The sequence below is a fragment of the Parasteatoda tepidariorum genome, chromosome 9 (genome assembly GCF_043381705.1).
Source record: "Parasteatoda tepidariorum isolate YZ-2023 chromosome 9, CAS_Ptep_4.0, whole genome shotgun sequence".
Classification (NCBI taxonomy): Eukaryota; Metazoa; Arthropoda; class Arachnida; order Araneae; family Theridiidae; genus Parasteatoda; species Parasteatoda tepidariorum.
In genome coordinates this window covers 10,021,177-10,040,861 of record NC_092212.1, presented here as the reverse complement: position 1 = coordinate 10,040,861, position 19,685 = coordinate 10,021,177, and the positions used below count along the sequence as shown (strand labels likewise).

General features: G+C 30.6%; 1 protein-coding gene and 1 long non-coding RNA gene across 3 annotated transcripts in view; one reads left to right on the top strand and one right to left on the bottom strand.

Moving 5' to 3' along the window:
* Nucleotides 1-19,685, bottom strand: part of LOC139426463 (uncharacterized) — a 156,578-nt gene that overhangs the window by 129,438 nt on the left and 7,455 nt on the right. The gene's annotated exons all lie outside the window — the stretch shown is intronic.
* Nucleotides 9,500-19,685, top strand: part of LOC107453171 (neurotrimin-like) — a 159,624-nt gene continuing 149,438 nt past the window's right edge. For both annotated transcript variants that reach the window (XM_071185474.1, XM_071185475.1), the window contains exon 1: nucleotides 9,500-9,712. In XM_071185474.1, coding sequence (XP_071041575.1) covers nucleotides 9,649-9,712 — 64 coding nt within the window. In that variant the 5' untranslated portion in view covers nucleotides 9,500-9,648. The remainder of the gene's footprint in view (nucleotides 9,713-19,685) is intronic.

Below are 19,685 nucleotides of genomic sequence, written 5' to 3'. Positions count from 1 at the left end.
TAATTGCTTTTATTGGATTTGGAATATTGAGGCTTATATGTTTCATTGCATTTTATTCAAAATATAATTTCGTATTGCTAAATTTTAAACCAGAAGTAACAAATAATTTGGAAATTTGTGATATCTACTTGATAGCAGTTGAACATTATTTGAGTTTGTTTTTGTTTGAAAATTTTTGTTTTATTAAAATTGGTTGTAAATGTTAAATGTGTCAAGTAATTCCTTTGCTGATTTTTTTGAGCCTGGGTAATACTGTTACCAAAGTTCATATATTGATCACAGCGTAACCCACATTTTAGAGGTAACAGTACAATAAAATAAGGCCCTTATAATATATTATTATAAGCAGCAATCCTTAATTGAAATTAAATAAAAACTTACACTATTATTGACAGCCGAAAAACACAGTTTAATTGCTAATAAGCTATAACTGTTAATACTAGTTGCCAATGAATATTATCTAACACTGTTAAAAACAAAATTGTTTTATTGCTATAAATCTGCTAATCGACTTGTAACACTATCATTATATGCACCATTGCTCAATTGCTATTAAACAATAATTAACACTATATATGCCATTGTTTAACTGCAATTAAACAATGACTTCCAATGTTATTATCAACAGCACTGTACAATCGTTACTGAGCAATAACTACCTACACTATTGATCTGCGCAGCATTGTGCAGTAGTAATTTAATAATAACTAACACCATTATTAACAATAGCTTTGTTAAATTATAATCCAAAATTAAAAGTATATTATTATTACTATATGACCTACTAGGACGCTAAGCCCCCTGTTCGCTGACGATCACCAAACCCGATGATAGCTTCGCAATAATTGTTGTTCCTTGGCACAAAGCAGTCGAAATTATTCAACCAAACATTACTAAACGAACCGAAAGGAACGCATGCCATCACATCTCAAGTACAAATATTTCTCTTATGATACTACTATGATCTATAATTGGATATAAATCATTTTTTGAAATATAACTATTATAATTAAAAGTATATTGTTGTAATAAATTTGTTGTGTTCACCACAACTGTAATTTTTGCTTACTTAATGGACGGATATATTTTAAACACAATAATTGCATTAATCACTTTGTGCATGAAGATAAAAGTTAAGTTCTAAATCATTAAAGGAATCGCTTTAACCGTAATTCATATCAGCACATTAATGTAATTTGCATCAAAATAATAATTGTAAAAAGGTTAATAAGATCAGAAGCCGATTTAAATAACTTTATCTTAAAATGTGACGTAGAATTACTTTATTGTAATAATAATAACAATCTTCTTAAACTCATAATTTGGAAAGCAAACAAAATAAAAAACATAATAATAACAGTACAATTTGCAGTATTTCAATTAGGCATTCTCTGGTTCAGGTTAAAACTACGATCTGTGGATGAATGAAAAGATGCATGAATGTGTCCGCCCTATGAACGGGTGGGACGTATTGGTGTATCAGAAGTCGAATTTTTGGCCATAGATGGAGTCACTGGAAAGCAAGAACATTTGCCCCTCTTGCCCTAATGACCTACAACGACAACAACAACATATCTTGGATTGTATTGGTGCTGTATGGTGCAGCTATTAAATGGGAGAAGATGTGGTTTTTGATTTCATTCAGCGACATTATCTCCTGGACTTGGTATAGCTTGTCTAAGCCAATGGGGATAAACAACAACAGCAACTAACAATAAATAAATTATTATTAAAGAAAGTGCTGTAAACTCGTTTGTGAAGAAATAGAGCTGCATGCGACATTTCGCGATATTTGGCATTCTAGCACCTATGCAGAGATGCCAACTTGCTCCGGACAGCAAATATATATTTTAAAGTGGTAGTTTATCAGTTGTGATTCTTGGTTTAATAAATTCACTTTTGTAGATTTTTATCCACCACTAGTTCTAAATTATTCGTAGGCTTATATAATTCACCACTTTATGGTGTTTCAGAGACGCCAACCTGCTCCGGACAACAAATATGTATTTTAAAGTGGTAGTTTATCAGTTGTGATTCTTTGTTTAGTAAATTCAATTTAGTTGATTTTTATCAACCACTATTTCTAAACAATTCGTAGGCTTGTATAATTTACAACTTTTCGGTTCTTTAGTCATGCTACATCTTTTAAAAATCAAGCAAAAATGGTCAAATATTTGCAGGATTTACTTTGTAGTTATTTACCGTTTTATTACTTATTTTAACGTGTCCGGAGCAGTTGGCATCTCGGCCTGTGTTCAATCAACGAATCAACGAAAATGCTTTTTTTTTTTTTTTTNTTTTTTTTTTTTTTTTTTTTTTTTTTTTTTTTTTTTTTTTTTTTTTTTTTAGTCGCTGTTTGCGTGTTCTATTATTTGCTACACTTCAGCTTTCGAAAATTTTCCAAAAATTTTCGGCCTGTCTTTGGGAATATTTGGTAAAAAAAAAGTACTAGTTATTAAATCTTTTTTGGTAATAGTGCAAGCATTCTTTTTCTAGAAAAGTATTCACTGCATTTCCAAATCACTCAGATATAATTCCGATAATTTTTAGATAAGCAATCCATACCGCGAAGTGCAACTAACATTTTCTTTTTTCTCCCATCAGACAGCAGCGGTCAATTTGTCTGAAAGTAGGGCTTCGAAAGGAGATAAAATATTGGATTAAGTCTCCCCGTCAGGAGATTAGCCTCCTAAATAAGAAGTCCCGCAACATGCTCCATCTATCATCTATGGAAGAAAGAAGTGATGAGACTAACAAATGGTTCGTTGATTGATGAGATAAAACCAAAAGTGGACTGACTGCACTCTCTTAACGATCTTCATTCAATCAAGAGACCTGTGGTTTATAATAATATGAGTCTTTGGGAAGTGCACAGATAAAATTAACCCCTTGGGGACGGGTGATTCAGAATTGCATTCGTACAAAATCAGGATCAGGACGTAATTAACTAAAAAACGGTAACTTAAATGTAGTCGTTTCTAATTTGACAGACTTACTTTGCTTTTACTTTAATTATTGTTAGTTTAATCATGCATATAATCAATGTTAATTCGAAGTATAACTAAATAGTTTTATTTTGAACAGAGTAATGGTGAATTAAATAAATCAAACAATTATAACTCCGCCCACAAATAAACTGCTAAAGAATTACTTTGATTACCAGTTTTATCTTTTTACCCTGGTTGATACGGTTTTATGCTGGCACGTATTTGGGTAAGGGTTAAAAGTTGTCGTTCGTAAAATTACGTGAGTAGTTCTTTGTGGTAATAAAACATTTCATTAAAATCAACGTTTGATACTAAACGCTCGGCAATTTTTTAGCAGTCACTATTATTTTAAAAACAAAGAGCTAAAATATGTCGCTTCACTTAGCCTCTGCTGTCTTGTGTAAGGCCGCACTAGTCAATGTCCGGCCTGACTAAAAATTTCATTTTAAAAGCTTTTTTTTAATTCCAATTCTTGAATGAATGTTTTACTATTTGTTATTAAGATTCCTTTGTAATGGTAGCGATATAGGAATTTTTTAGAGTAATTTATTTTAATAATCTTTACCTTAACCGGTTAACGTCATATATTTAGGACAGTTCCTTTTTTCAAAGACATTCATTGTGGTGGGAAGCTTTTTTCAGCATTTTCATTTATCTGGGTGAAATAAAAGATTCTCAGATACCACAATGATTTAGTTATTTCTGATTAGATCTAGAATTATAAGGAACAAATACTTTTTGATCTATCAATGACTTTTTGAATGCCATAAGAGTGGAAAAAACCAATTAATTTCGATAATATATTAAACCACTTTTTCCATAAAACCACTTTTTGTATCATTTCCATATATAAATTCGGGACAAAACGGGTTAATGGACTAATGTAGTCATATAAGCGACAAGGCACTTCCACATTCTCAAATCATTCTAATAGTTTAATTATTCATATAATTATCATACATTGCTAATTAATCATATGCTAAAACAAGGCATGCCAACTGCTCAGCTTTCTTCAAAAGTTTTAATAAATTGGTACCATATTAAATAGTAAAACTTGAAGAATAAGGATAATTACTCCTACTTTAAAAAATTACTACCACGAGTATATAAGTTGCATTTCGTATGATACTTCGAATTTTTGTGATGTGCAGTTATGGAAAACTTACTTAAAAGAAAAATACTCAGCTAAAAATAAATTTCGTTACCACTCGAAAATATTTTTTTACAAAGCAGAGTGAGTTGGCATCTTTGGCTGAAATATGTCATTGCTAACAATTGCTAAAATAATCACGCATTGCTAATTAATATTATCAATTACTACAATATTAAATGGTTGACGGTATACCTGTCGGTAAGAAAATTTGAAATTCTTCCAGACTGTTAAATTTTTTAGCTATTAAATTGGAAGAAGATGAGAAATCATTTTAACTAATTACAATATTTTTATAAAATTTCCAACTTTCTTAAAGTAATGCTGGATATTGGGGTTATCTCCGTGTTTGGCACGAAGTACCACTGTCCGATTCGTCTACACTAGAATGGCATATGCTAGGAAGTCATATGTTAGAGTTCATGAAGTAATTTCAAAAAAGAATTCAGGTCATCATTGGAGTAGATCATGAATTGTGGTTAGATGATCATCATTCAGATGGGGAGACCCCATTAAGTAAAATTTGAAGCAAGCTGTGATCGGCGAGTGGAAAAGGCTTAGTCCTGGATGTTGGATTAGACTCCGGAGAGGAGTGATTGCAGCATCGTCACTAGTTCGGCGTTTTGAAGGAGCTCTTGCATCTCTTTAGAGATGCGGAGAAGTCTAGTAGCTTTGTTCGTGATGCTCTTCGTTCTTTTTCCTGTTGATTTCTTTGGTCGTTCACTGCAGCCAGGATGGTGGCCCTTACAGTTCACACATTTCTTAAAGTAATGTGGTAGCTAATTATTAAGATATAAAAATTTTAAGTTTTTGAGTAGTGATTCAATGCGCTCAGTGGTGACATTGGAGTACAAATGTTATTAAAACTTTTGTCTAATTATTTAACCCCTTGGGGACGGGTGATTCAGAAAAGCATTTGTACAAAATCAGAATCAAGCTGTAATTAAATAAAAAAAACGGTAACTTAAATGTAGTCGTTGCTAATTTGACAGTCTTACTTTGCTTTTACTTCAAAAAAGCTTTTACTTTAAAAGCTTTTGCTTTTACTTTAATTATTGTTAGTTTAATCATATATATGATCATTGTTAATTCAAAGTATAAATAAATAGTTTTATTTTGAACAAAGTATTGGTGAACAAAGAATTGGTGAATCTAAATCAAACAATTATAACTCCGCCCACAAATAAACTGTTAAAGAAATACTTTGATTACCAGTTTTATCTTTTTACCCTGATTGATACGGTTTTATGCTGTCACGTATTTGTGACAGTCGGCGCGCTTGATTTTTGACCTGGTGAGTCGCGCTTGATTTTGACAATAATATACTCAATTAAACTTGCAACAGTTTTCCTCTCTTAAAATTCCGTGGATTTTAACCACCGCTTTAAATTAAAAAAATAAATAATTATACATGTACATAAAGCATATTGTTACATTTCGATTTCAACAGCCATCACACTATCTGCATCATACTTTTGTTGCCTCATAAAGTTACATTAAAACTATTTAAATTAACATGATGGATAGGATAAGGGCCCAGCTTAGTAAATTAAAGAAGAAGTTCATTTCGGTTTCACGGAACATAAATTGCATAGCCTAAGTTCTCAGTAGAACATCAAAGTAATATCGCATCTGGCACCAGTGTGTGGGTGGGTGATCGCTTTGAACAGACAATTCGAAGAGATTGAGATTATGCGGTAACAAGGAATCCTCTCTGTGAGGATCGTAATTGTGATCACATGTCTTCGGAACATCCTTAGGAATGTTACCCAGATCGTCGCAGATAGCTCACGGTAGAGTCCCTGAATAGGAGAGGCCGATTCGCCCACCATTTAGGAGCAAATTCTTTTCCCCAATGCGGAAGAGATGCGAGATTTGGTAACTTGCAGTTGCAAACGACGATGAACTCAAATAGGAAAATCCGTAAAAAACAGCTTGTTTGCATACATCAATTTACATACACAATTTGATACTTGTATAAATTCATTACAAAATCTATTATTATTGTTATTTAAAATAAAAATATTATTCATTTCTAGATAGAAACAGTTTATACACATTTTTGGTTCCTTAATAGTAATAAAAATAAAGCAAGCAAATGGAATATAATCTGTATTAAAATTAAATTAGATTTAGCTTATCTAAAATTGATCCTGGTTTTGGACAACTTATTCCTTTCAGTTTTTTTCGGCAAATTCTTAAGAGATTTCGAATAGCATTAGATCTTAATTTTTGTTACCATTTTTCCTATTTACTTTGAGTAGCGATTTTTCAAAATGAACCAGCAAGAAAATTTAAACTACTTTTTTACACTTTTATACTTAAATAAAATCATATTAAACGATTCAATGTTTGAATTTTGCAAACACACTCCCATTAACTTTTCAACAGAAGAAGCTAATTAATTATGTAAGCAATTTAACACAAGGATTTTAAAGAAAAAAAAACATTGATATTCTTAAAAAACGCATATAAGACCGAATATTTCGAAAATTTATTATTATAAATGAAAACAAAACGTTTTAACTTTAAGTAATTTATTACCATAAGTAACTAAAAAGAACTTGCCAGGATTGAAAAACTAATTGTCTGACATATTAGTGAATCAAAATGTAATGCAATAAGAAACAGGTGTCAGATAAATTACTTTTTACTTACTTATGACTTATGTGTACCCTTTCTAAATTCTTCGTAACGCTGTGTACCACTAATAAAAAAATGAATGTACATTTTACTGTAAAAAAAATTGCACAAAAGCTAAAAATCGCAACTGGCTGTTGACAGCACTAATTATTAACTGCTAACTCTGCAGAAAATAGCCAATAGAAAAATGTATAATCTGAAAATTTCATCGCTAGCTTTGTTTTTAAATAAAAGTTTTTGAAATTTTCGTTAGTTGCAAGATATTTCGCTTAAGAACATGTATCTTCACTAAACTGTTCCCGTACCCCTGGGGGTATGCGTACCACACTTTGGGAAACACTGGCTCAGGGGATAGAGCTTTCGCCTTCCAATAAGGTGAATCGGGTTCGAATCCCAGCTATGGCTGGTTGAGACGAATTCCGCACCCGAATCACACCGACCACATTGCTGTCGTAAAATAGAATCAGTGCTAGACGGATCATAGGTTAGAGTTCCCTTGCCGTCGGGCTATTCATGGGAAGTTTTCTTGGTTTTACTCTCCATGTAGCACAAATGCCACTTAGTTTCATCAGAAAGTCCTCCCAGAAGGCAAATTTATCCCGATACTTGATCCAGGAATTCCCTTGTCTTCTGGATTGGATTCGAAATTACAAGGCTACGGAGTTGCCCATTAGTAGTCGTAAACTCCCTCATAAAACTTGGTCAGCTGTACAACGACGGTTAAAAAATAAAAATAAATTACAGAAAAGGACTCTGAAGAACAGATTCTACATAATACCTATCGAATATAATCTAGAATCTATCATATATCTCTATTCAAAATTTTGATTCTTTAGAATGCACGAAAGTGAGTTTTTTAACAATTCACATATTTGAAAGTTGTAATGTATATGTTACTGTGAATTACCGAAATTTGTGGTTGTTGACTTCTACCGGTGAATGTTGACAATGAATGTTTGGCAAATGTCCGAAATATATACTAGGTCTAGTTAAGGGTAACTGCCCCGTATACATTTGCCCGGTGTACCTCACACTGATGTATTTTTCAGGTTCAGTGCCACTGCCTGGCACACATTTGCCCGATATGCCCTACGAAATGTTTTTTGAAGGTCAAGTGCCACTGCAAGTATGCATTTAACCGGTACTACAAACACTGATGTTTCTCCTAATCCATCTTCAAAGGATATTAAAATATCGAATAAATATAATAATGTCAACGAATAAATCAATATAAAATTGAATATAACAAATATTTCGGACATTCACCAAAGCGACTATGTTATTGTTGACGTTCACCGGTGAAGGTCGACATTCTCTTGATTTTGGTCATTCACTGTAACATATACATTAAATGTTCATATTTTGTCCCCTAAATATCTTTAAATAAAGTTTTTTAAAGTCAGCATGTTTAACCAAATTAACTTTCATAACAGTTCAATATTTCTTATATGATTATTTTTAAAATATATATATATATATATATTTTAATCTGATCCAAAAATTTTTGGCAAAAGGTAGCAATTTAACACTAGATTGCCTAAAGAAGTCATTTTGACAGCTTTTAATTTCAATTAGAAAAACAATGATGTGTATAATGACACAATTTCTTAGAATTTTGTACAACATATAACATTTTTATCGTTAATATTTACTAGTAACTTGTTACGCAACTGCAAATAATGTAAAAAATATTAAAAATTAATTTTAAACAAATTTCTTTACTCATTATTTATTTTTTTACAATCCAGACATTTTGACTGCTTTTGGGCAATATAGGTATAAACCAAGTTTTAGTCTTTCTAGTGTTAATAAAAAAGGACTTATCTATATCGGTCACCAATTCATAAGGTTTGAGAAAAAAGTGACTACTAAGACATTAACACGTTCACTCCGGGGTGACCAACCGGTGGGTCACGCTAGATTGTCTCATCTTGGCAGCGCACCGGAGTAAAAACTGGTAACAATAAATTTCATTTTTTAGTTTTTTCCCCGGGAATAATAAAAATCCATAACTACCAATTGCTTTTAACGGTGATATTGCAACAATATCACCGTTAAACGTTAACAATAATATCACGTTAACAATATTGCAACTTTTATATTGAATTGCTTCTTCGCCCGTGATAAATTTCCTTACAGTGAATTGTTATTGTTGAGAATACATACCTGCCAACTTTCAATTCCTTCCATTATCATTTTTCCCAGTGGTATTAAAATGGAATTAAAACTTCAATTTTAAGCAAACAAATACGTTGTATTTGAGAAAACTTATGATGACAACCATGATTGTAACGCATATTAATATATGTGCTTAATTTTTGTAAGAATAGTGGTGATCAAAATCATTTAAAAATTAAGTTTATAAAAGAAAAATAGTGTATATTTACTACCACTTTAAATATGAAAATAAAATCTTCGGGAAAATCCGGAACAGTTGGCAAGTATGAGAATAGATTAACTCCTCCTGAATATTATCTAATATTGAAATAGCTCTTCTACCAATATTTCCACTTTTCCCGGCGTGAACGTGTGAAAGTTTACTGGCTACTAAATAAAAATTTTAATTTTTATTCTGTATTATTTATTCTGTGTGAGAAAAAAAAACTGAAACGATTTCCAAGGAGGTAGCAGAAATAAATCTTTAGAAGTTAGAGGGCGCGGAATGTGGCGCCACAGAAGTTGAGGAGGCACGTTTCATCCCGAAACTCCTGTTTGAAGTACACAGGAGTGTCTGTCTCCCACCTGTGTGAATAGTTGGGAGCACAACAGCCGGGAGTTACAGTCGCAGTCATCGGCGGTTATGTCTCTAATAGCGATAAAATTGCTATTTGACGATTTTGTTCAGAAAATATCGCGGCAAGCTTTTGCATGTATGGCCGCGCAGCTGATATCCTTCTCGTCTTCCTTCCTATCCTATCATTCATATCATCAGGTAAGATATATTTATTTATATTTAAATGAGAATTTTCAGATTTAAAATTCAAAGTGTCAAATAATAAAAAACTGAATGTTTTAGTGGTAGAATATGTTGATATTTTGTTGATTAACTCTCGAGATTTTTATTGTTTCTAAAACAATTAATGTCTTTTGTTCTTTATTTTGTATTCGTTTCATTATTCTTTAATAAATTAAATATTTTCTACATTTTTTGTAAACTTTGTGTGGTAAGGAACAAAAAGAATTTGTTTTGCATTATTATTAAACATAGTTTACTTAAATGAGAATTGTCAGATTTAAAATTCAAATTGTCGATGAAATAACTGTATGTTTTAGTGGTAGAGTATGTTGACACTTTGTTGATTCGCTCTCGAGATTTTTCATGTTTCTAATACAATGTCTTTTGTTCTTTTATTGTGTAAGTCGATTTGTTTCGTTATACTTTATTCGTTTCCTTATTCTTCAATAAATTCACTATGTTTATTGTCTTTTTTAAAAGAATTTGTGTGATTATGAACATAATTTATATTGCAATAAAGATATTTTACTTAAATGAGAATTTTCAGATTTAAAATTCAAACTGTCAATAACATAACTGAATGTTTTAGTGGTAGAGTATGTTGACACTTTGTTGATTTACTCACGAGATTTTGTTTCGAATACAATTAATGTCTTTTGTTCATTTATTGCATTAGTCGATTTGCTTTGTTATTCTGAACTCTTTCTTCATTTCCTTATTCTTTAATAAATTCGCTATTCAACATTGTTTTCATTTAAACTTTGTGTGGCTAAGAACATAACTTCTTTTTAGTGTAATTTTCTTTTTCAAAGCTTGTTCCTTTAAATCGTGAATACAGTTTTGCCATGTAAAATCATCCAAAACATTTGTTTGCTAAAAGAAAGATTGTTGACATAGAGCTAGTATAGAACTGTTTACATAAATCTCTCCGTAAAACCTGTTTGTTTACCTATAAAAGTATATTAAAACGTCTTTTTTAGATTATATAGAAAATTATCATAATGTCAATTGCCCTGGGGAACAAAGTTTTCCTACTTCCGATTGAATTTTTTTTATTTCGATTGAAAGTTCAGTTCATTAAATTTAACATTGAACCATGTTTTCAAATGTATAAATTTTATTTTCGATTGAATTTTTTATTTCGATTGAAAGTTGAATTAATTTAGTTTAAGACTGAACCATGTTTTGAAATGTTCAGTTCCTATTTTCGATTGATCTTTTTTTATTTCGGTTGAAAATTGAGTTCATTTCATTTAACATTGAACCATGTTTTCAAATGCATATGTCATATTTTCGATTGAATTTTCTTATTTCGATTGAAAGTTGAATTCATTTAGTTTAACATTGAACCATGTTTTCAAAAGTAAATATTGTAAATATTCTAATTTGTTTTACGCATAAACCTGCAGTTTTATATTGGGAAACAATTTTATGTGTTAAATTTCATGAATTTATCGATCTTTAATAAATTAAATATATTAATAAAACATCTTCGATTAAATTAACTAAAAAACATTATATATAATAAATTAGTTCAATTTTAATAAACGTTGTCTACCTGACAGGTATTAAAGTTTTTGTATGCTGTACTATTAAACAGAGATTGGGGTGATGAGATTACAATTTTGTAATTATTATTTTACCAACTCAACCATAAATACTTCTCGAAATGAATAATTCAAGAAAATAAATATTTTTGAGCTTTTAAAATAATCTTGACAATCACTCCTCACCTTAGTTCATTATTAATACTTAATCAATTTAATTTTAATAGTAATACTCATTATGTGATACATATAATTTCCTCTATTAATTTTTTATTTCATTGTGAACTTAACTAAAACATTTGTAAAAGAACATACGCTTAGTAGGGCGATAAAAAGTAACATATAGTTTATATTTCTTCTACATTGTAATTTTAATTTTAAATAATTAATCGAAGAAAATTTTGCTCTTAAATCTGCTTCTTTTAGACGAATTTTAAAAACAGTAATTCATCCCTACCCTCAGTAATTTTTCATTCCTAACAAAAAAATCCTTAAAAGCGTACTCAATTACTATTTACCATTGCTAAATAGTTGAAACACATTTCTCTAGCTTTTCAATCTAAAACTAAGTTTCATATAAAGACAGATTTTACTATAACATAAAACATATTCAGAAGAGAAAGAAAAAACAGATAATTGTGACTAATAGTTAAAATTATCTGTATCTAACAGCATCTATAATCGAATTTTTCAAAATGTTCGTTAACCAGGAGCTGATAGTTGGTTCCTCCTTTGCTTGATCAGGGCTGAAAGCTTATACATATCGAGGCGGATAAGAGCGAAACCTGGTACGAAATACATTTCATTTCAGCTTCTTTTTAAATATATATATATATATATATATCGACCTTATCAGAATATATATTTATAAATTAAATGCTGATTTATATGACAAAACCACAAAATGCAATGCAGCTAACGTCTATCAGATATTCTTTGAAAACTACAAAAAAGATATAAAATTCAGACCAATAGTCAATCACTTCACATCCGACGATTCATATCACAATTATCAACATAAATAATTATTCACAGACAGCATCAAATTCAACAACAATACTGAAAACCTGATCAGCGTTTACCCACGTTGACCATCAAACTTCATTCAGCCACACATAGTTTAGAGCAAGCTGATCCTTATAATTTCCATTATTTTTATTTACTCAAGCAGGGTGCTTGATATCTGCTAACAGCCACCACATAGACAGCTGACCTCATAAATTCCTAAAATAACTATTTTAACAAACATGATGAATGGGATAGGGTACCCACCCAGGTACCCAGCTCAACAAACAAAAAAAGAAGAAGATATATCTGCTACAAACTAGGCGTAAATGAATAGCTTAAAAAAAAGATTTATTCCCCCCCCCCAAAAAAATGAGCAATAACTGAGGTAGTTTAACCATCAGCTTTACCGCTTTACCGTCTCACCTTCACCACTTTGCCTGTTGGTATACGACGATATTTTTCGCTGTTTATTTGGAGATTCGCAAGGTTTGATTGTAGTATTTGTATCAGATTTTCAACTTGAATGGGAGGGGGGAATGAAAAGTTTGAATAGTGAATAGAATCACTTGATTAGAATCGCCGATCCAAATTCGAATCGATTGATTTTAATAGTGATTTTAATTACTTGAACCGAATCTCTGATCTGAATATTTTAAGAAACATATTCGTATCTCTGATCAGAATCACTTATCAAAATCACTCGATGCGAATCAGTGATGACCATGGAGATTATGGCTCCTCAATTTCGTGCCTAACGAAATGATTGTGGTCATGGGAGTTTGCGTAACACGGATAAAAAAACAACGAAAACCTCCCTGGACCATTTCATTGGGAGGTGAGAACTCTAGCCTTTAAGCCTACGCGGCTTGCTAAGCTATTACTGACGCTAGGGATGGTTAACTATCATTTTTCTAAATTATTTTTTTTCCTTTTTCAGAGATTCAGTTTTTGTTTCTGAATTAAATTAATTATTCCAAATTAAAATCATAAAACTGAAAGTTGAGCTCTTTATTACAAAGTAATCCTTTTTGATGCAATATTTTAAGAAACATATATTTAATTCGGTAAAAATCTTAGGGAGAGAAAACATATAATTTTGAATATTTTTCGTGTCTTTTAGAGATTAACCTTTTGTATCTGATAGTTATTCCAAATTAAAATCTTAAAACTGAAAGTTGAGCTCTTTATTATAAAGTAATCTTTTTTGATGCAATATTTTAAGAAACATATATTTAATTCGGTAAAACTCTTAGGGAGAGAAAACATATAATTTTGAATATTTTTCTTGTTTTTTAGAGATTAACCTTTTGTATCTGATAATTATTCCAAATTAAAATCTTAAAACTGAAAGTTGAGCTCTTTATTATAAAGTAATCATTTTTATGCAATATTTCAAGAAACATATATTTAAATCGGTAAAAATCTTAGGGAGAGAAAACATATAATTTTGAATATTTTTCTTGTTTTTTAGAGATTAACCTTTTGTACCTGATAATTATTCAAAATTAAAATCTTAAAACTGAGAGTGGTTTATTTTTATTGTAAAGTCATCCTTTTCCTGCAACGTTTTATGAAACATAGATTTAAATCGGTATCTTAATCGGTAAGAAATCTTAAAGGGAGAAAAAATATTTTTTTTTCCCCAGCATTTTTCTTCTTTTCCAAAGATTGAAGATACAACGTTCTGTTGATGTTACTTTTAGAAACACCGGAATACGGTTTGTTTACATTCGAAAAGGAGCACGTGAGAAATTCAGTTTCATTCCTTAAAATAGAAATCAAAAATAAACTTTTCTTCTCATCTCAGTTACTTGAAGTCAGAGAATATTTTCTTTTCTAAAAAACTTTAAGAATGGAAAATTCAATTCTTAATTTTTTCCTGCAGAAAAACTTTAAATAACGTGAAAAAGTAATTAAATAAATAAAAAAAGACATTCAAAACCTTGTAAAACAATCAGCAAAAATAATTTATTTTAAAATGGTTCATACTTTGTAAAAGCGTTGAATTAAAGTTAGAACATATTTATGTTCTAACTTTGGCTTCGAGCAAGCAGATATTTCTTTTTGATACACACCACTTTTTACTCTTCCCGGTAATAAGCTAGTATAAAATGGCTTTTTTACCATTTCGCACTTTTTTCTGTATGCGTACAAATATTCAGCCCTGTTTTTGAAAACATATTAAAAATTTCAACTCCCTCTTTCCAGAATTAGTGTCTACATTCAGCTCAAAATTTTTTAATTCAATCGACAACAGTAAAATTATCCTCTTAAAAGAAAAATAATACATTAAAACATAAACATAGCTACCACTAGAAATTTTTTTTGCAAAAAGCGTCGCAAGTTTGCAGCCCTGCTAATGGAAGAGTTATTGCAAAATGAGGAGTAGCTTAAGAAAGTTTGAGCACAGATTTTTTTTTTTGTACATTAATTTGGTACTGATTTAAGCAAATATTTTCGAGTGGGACTCTTTTAACCCGTTTTGTCCCGATTTATATATTGAAATGGTACAAAAAGTGGTTTTATGGAAAAAGTGGTATGATAGATTATCGAAATTAATTGGATTTTCTACAGTTAGAGCATTCAAAAAGTACTTGCTCCTTATAATTCTAGATCTAATCAGAAGTAACTAAATCATTGTGGTATCTGAGAATCTTTTTAATTCACCCAGATAAATGAAAATGCTGAAAAAAGCTTCCCACCACAATTAAGGTCTTTGAAAGAAGGAACTGTCCTGAATATATGACGCTGGGCGTTAACCGGTTAANATTAATTGGGTTTTCTACAGTTCATTCAAAAAGTCTTTGATAGATCAAAAAGTACTTGCTCCTTATAATTCTATATCTAATCAGAAGTAACTAAATCATTGTGGCATCTGAGAATCTTTTAATTCACCCAGATAAATGAAAATACTGAAAGAAGTTTCCCACCACAATGAATGTCTTTGAAAAAAGGAACTGTCCTATATATATGACGCTGGGCGTCAACCAGTTAATGTATGATTTTTGATTCGGGGTTTGTCGCTCCAAATACAATGGGAGCCAGGGCGCCAAATAGATTTTAAACTTTCAAATTTTTAAAAAAAAATATAGGTAGATGTGTTTGCTCTGGGTGGCTTCGACTTATACCTTTTGTGTTGGACCCTTTCAGTAATGTATTTTTTTTTAGTTTTTCTCGGGCCACTGCACAGAAATTTCCAATACTTTTGGCATTTATTCTGCCACAGATCACGATACGGAAATCTCTCTTGCGTACTCGATTTATAGGAATTTTACTTAACACTACTACTAGATATCTCAAAGGCCTATTAGCTACGCTCCTTTGTGACAGTCGTGTTGTTGAACAGTCGTGTTGACAGTCGTGGAGATTTATCTTGTAGTTCTATACCGTTTTTTAAAATAATTTGTCGAAGCCGAAGCAGTCGGCATCTCTGCATTACAGTACGAGTTAACGATTTAAAAGTTTATATTAAACGCTACTTGGTTTCTGCTCTTTCGTGTTGAGGCCTTTAAAACGTTTGCAAAATTTTCTAAGTTCCAAAAATTTTAGTCGATAATTGTCTACCACTCTATAAGATATTTTGCAGGAAGTGTAGTAGTTGGTAGCCATGGTTAATATGCAGAGGCGCCAACTTGCAAAGCTTTGCGATATAATTTTTTTTATAGTAGTTAAAAAATTTGCTCTTTAATACTCGATTCTTGGTTTGGAAAATTTAATGTAAAGATTATTTTTCCCACCGATACTTTTACGTATTTCAAATGCTCATAAGAGACGCCCCAATTCTACAACTCTTTCCATATTTGCCTACTTTACCGATCTGCAAATAAGTAATTTTTTTTTTTTTTTGATGATCGTAAAATAGTTGTTGATGAGAAAAAGACAATTTTCACTATCACTTAAACCGCAATAAGACAACGATTCTATAATATGCATGGGTGAAAGCGAGACGGAAAAGAGGAAAAACTGGTAGTAAAAACATTTTAGTTTTACCTTATTTTTGGGAGGAGTAAATCTTTTCGCTTTTTTAACAATATAAACGTTTTCTCAAGAAAGATGCAGTTTTATATCTATGCTATAATTGTAAAAAAACAATTCTTGGTACTTACAGAAGTTTAATGTTTCTCAAAAAAAAAAAAAGAGGCTAGAATAAAATGCCTTTCGTACCAGTTTTTACTCTTTTTCGTCTTGATATATATAGGCTTTCAGGCCTGCTAATAAGTACTTTTTAACCATTTAAAATTAATGGTTGTTAAAATTATAATAAATTGAATTCATTAAAGCAGCAAGAATAAAGCATGAATGCAAGACTTGTGTCTCCACATTAAATATAAATATAAAATCTCCCTAAAAATCTGGAAGAATCGGATACTTTATATTTCGTAATAAAACTTTGCTAAAATTATAAAAATAATTAAATTACTCAAGTTTTAGCGTTCCTCATCGATAACTTAATACAGATTTCGAGAAAGCGGAAGTAATTGGCATCATAACAACTCATTTCCTTCAAACTGGCGAAAACAATATTTCTTATAATTTTCTAACGGATGCTGCAACCTCTAGATATACTCATAAGATATTGCCAAATTTTTAAAAAAAATTTAAGTTGTGTCACTTTCATAACTTTGGTTTAGTAAATATTTAACACAAATGAAAATGAAATAGTTTTTCGGTGCATTTAAATTTTTGTAAAACTGCGAAATGAAGTAAATTATAGTGTCCAGAAAAGCTCCAACAACTACGCTGCTGAATATTTTATTGAGTCGTAAGTGATTGAAAATTAAAGCTTTCAAATTTTTTGGTAATTTTGTCTACATTTTAAGACTTTCCCCAAGAGAGCTAAAACTAAGTCGCGTTTCTTACAAACGTTTACATCATTTATATGCAGTGGTGTGTAAAATAACTGTAAATCAAATTTACAAAACAAAGAACAATACATCAAAACATAAACTAGAAGAAATTTTGCCATAAACAGGGATGCCATAGGCGACTGAAATCGTAAATAGTGGTAGAAACTCAATTCATTTTTATTTATTTATTATCTTTTTAATTATTCAAGCGCAACTACCACGTGGACTTACAGTCGTTGACTTCCCTTTCAATTGTAAATTAAAGAAAATATCCTATAAGAGACTGCTGTAAGAAGATGATAGGTTTCATTTCTTTCAATAAAATTTTGAAATTTATTAGTTACCACTTTTTGTAGTTTTAGTCGCCAGTGACAACCTTGCATAAAACTAAGCGTAGAAAGTTGACAGTCCTGTGCAAGTGTTATTCTTCACTATTGTAGTCTCTGAAAGTAATTTAATCAGGCATTTTGAAACTGGTTGCTTGTAATTTTACTTGAATTTGCTGGGTGTTTCATAACAACTATCATTATTCAAAATTTTTTTTTTTTATATATATAGATTTCTAATTTATTCTTAAGTATGATTTGCGTTTTAAAGTTATATTCTCTTGAATATTTAAAGAGGTAGTATATCTACGCCTTATCTTTGCATTTTTGTTTTAATAAATTTTATTTTTTATGGATTTGGTCACCTCTATTAACAAATATATCTGACTTGATAATCGTGTTGTGGAGTTTTTATGAGCTGGCGAAATAAAACCTAATTCAGTCTTAATTTCTCTACCACTTGAAATATTAGTGGAGTTAGAACCTCCGAGATGACATCTTTGGGGGCCGGGCTCCAAATTAAAAAAAAATCATGCAATAAGATTTGAATTGTATTAATCTTCATCCTTCTTTAGTAATGCTAGCTGGGCATCCCAGCCATCGTGACTTACTTAGCATAAGATGACAAAAATTACATAAAGCAATGAGGTACTTATTATCTGAAATTCTTTTATTCAAGTGGTAGCGTTTTAACTCATTTATATCTATCAGAAACTCTTTCGCATACCTGCCAACTTTTAATCCCTTCCATTATTATTCTTCCCAGTGGTATTAAAATGGAATTAAAACTTCAATTTTAAGCAAACAAATACGTTGTATTTGAGAAAACTTAAGTTGACAACCATGACAGTAACGCATATTAATATATGTGCTTAATTTTTGTAAGAATAGTGGTGATCAATATCATTTAAAAATTAAGATTGTAAAAGAAAAAATAGTATATAATTACTACCACTTTAACCCTTTCGCGCCGACTGTCACAAATACGTGACAGCATAAAACTGTATCAATCATGGTAAAAATATTAAACTGGTAATCAAAGTATTTCCTTAGCAGTTTATTTGTGGGCGGAGTTATAATTGTTTGATTTATTTAATTCACCATTACTTTGTTCAAAATAAAACTATATAGTTATACTTTGAACCAACATTGATTATATATATGATTAAACTAACAATAATTGAAGCTAAAGCAAAGTAAGTCTGTCAAATTAGAAACGACTACATTTAAGTTACCGCTTTTTATTTAATTACAACTTGATTCCGATTTTGTACGAATGCTTTTCTGAATCACCCGTCCCCAAGGGGTTAAATATGAAAATAAAATCTTCCGGAAAATTCGGAAGAGTTGGCAGGTATGCTTTCGATTTTACTTTTTGAGCTCCAATGACACCTATATGGAGACATCAAAAGTCACCACTTTAAAACTTAAAAATATTATTTCCCAAATAATTAGTAACCCCTTATTTTAATAATTTTAGATATTATATAAAAAATATTCTTAGCAGTACAAACGAGTTTTTTGTCATCTTATGCTAAGTAAGTCACGATGGCTGGGATGCCCAGCTAGCATTACTAAAGAAGGATGAAGCTTAATACAATTCAAATCTTATTGCATGATTTTTTAATTTGGAGCCCCAGCAGTACAAACGATAGGGCGTAAAACCTCATACGCTTACTCAGAGATGCCAACTGCTCCGGACATGCCAAAACAATTTTAAAAAATGGTAATTTACTACAAAGTAAAATTTGCAATTTCTTGACTAATTTTGCNAACTATGATAGTAACGCATATTAATATATGTGCTTAATTTTTGTAAGAATAGTGGTGATCAAAATCATCTAAAAATTAAGTTTATAAAAGAAAAAATAGTATATACTTACTACTACTTTAAATATGAAAATAAAATCTTCCGGAAGAGTTGGCAGGTATGGCATCGTGACTTATTTAACATAAGATGGCAAACATATTTCATAAAGCAATCACATACTTATTATCTGAAATTCTTTTATTAAAGTGGTAGAGTTTTAACTTATTTATATCTAGAAGAACCCTTTCGATTTTACTTTTTGAGCTCCAATGACGCCTATACGGAGACATCAAAAGTCACCACTCTATAACTTGAAAATATTATTTCCCAAATAATTAGTAACCACCTTATTTTAATAATTTTAGATATTATATTAAAAATATTCTTGGCTGTTTAAACGATAAGGTGCAA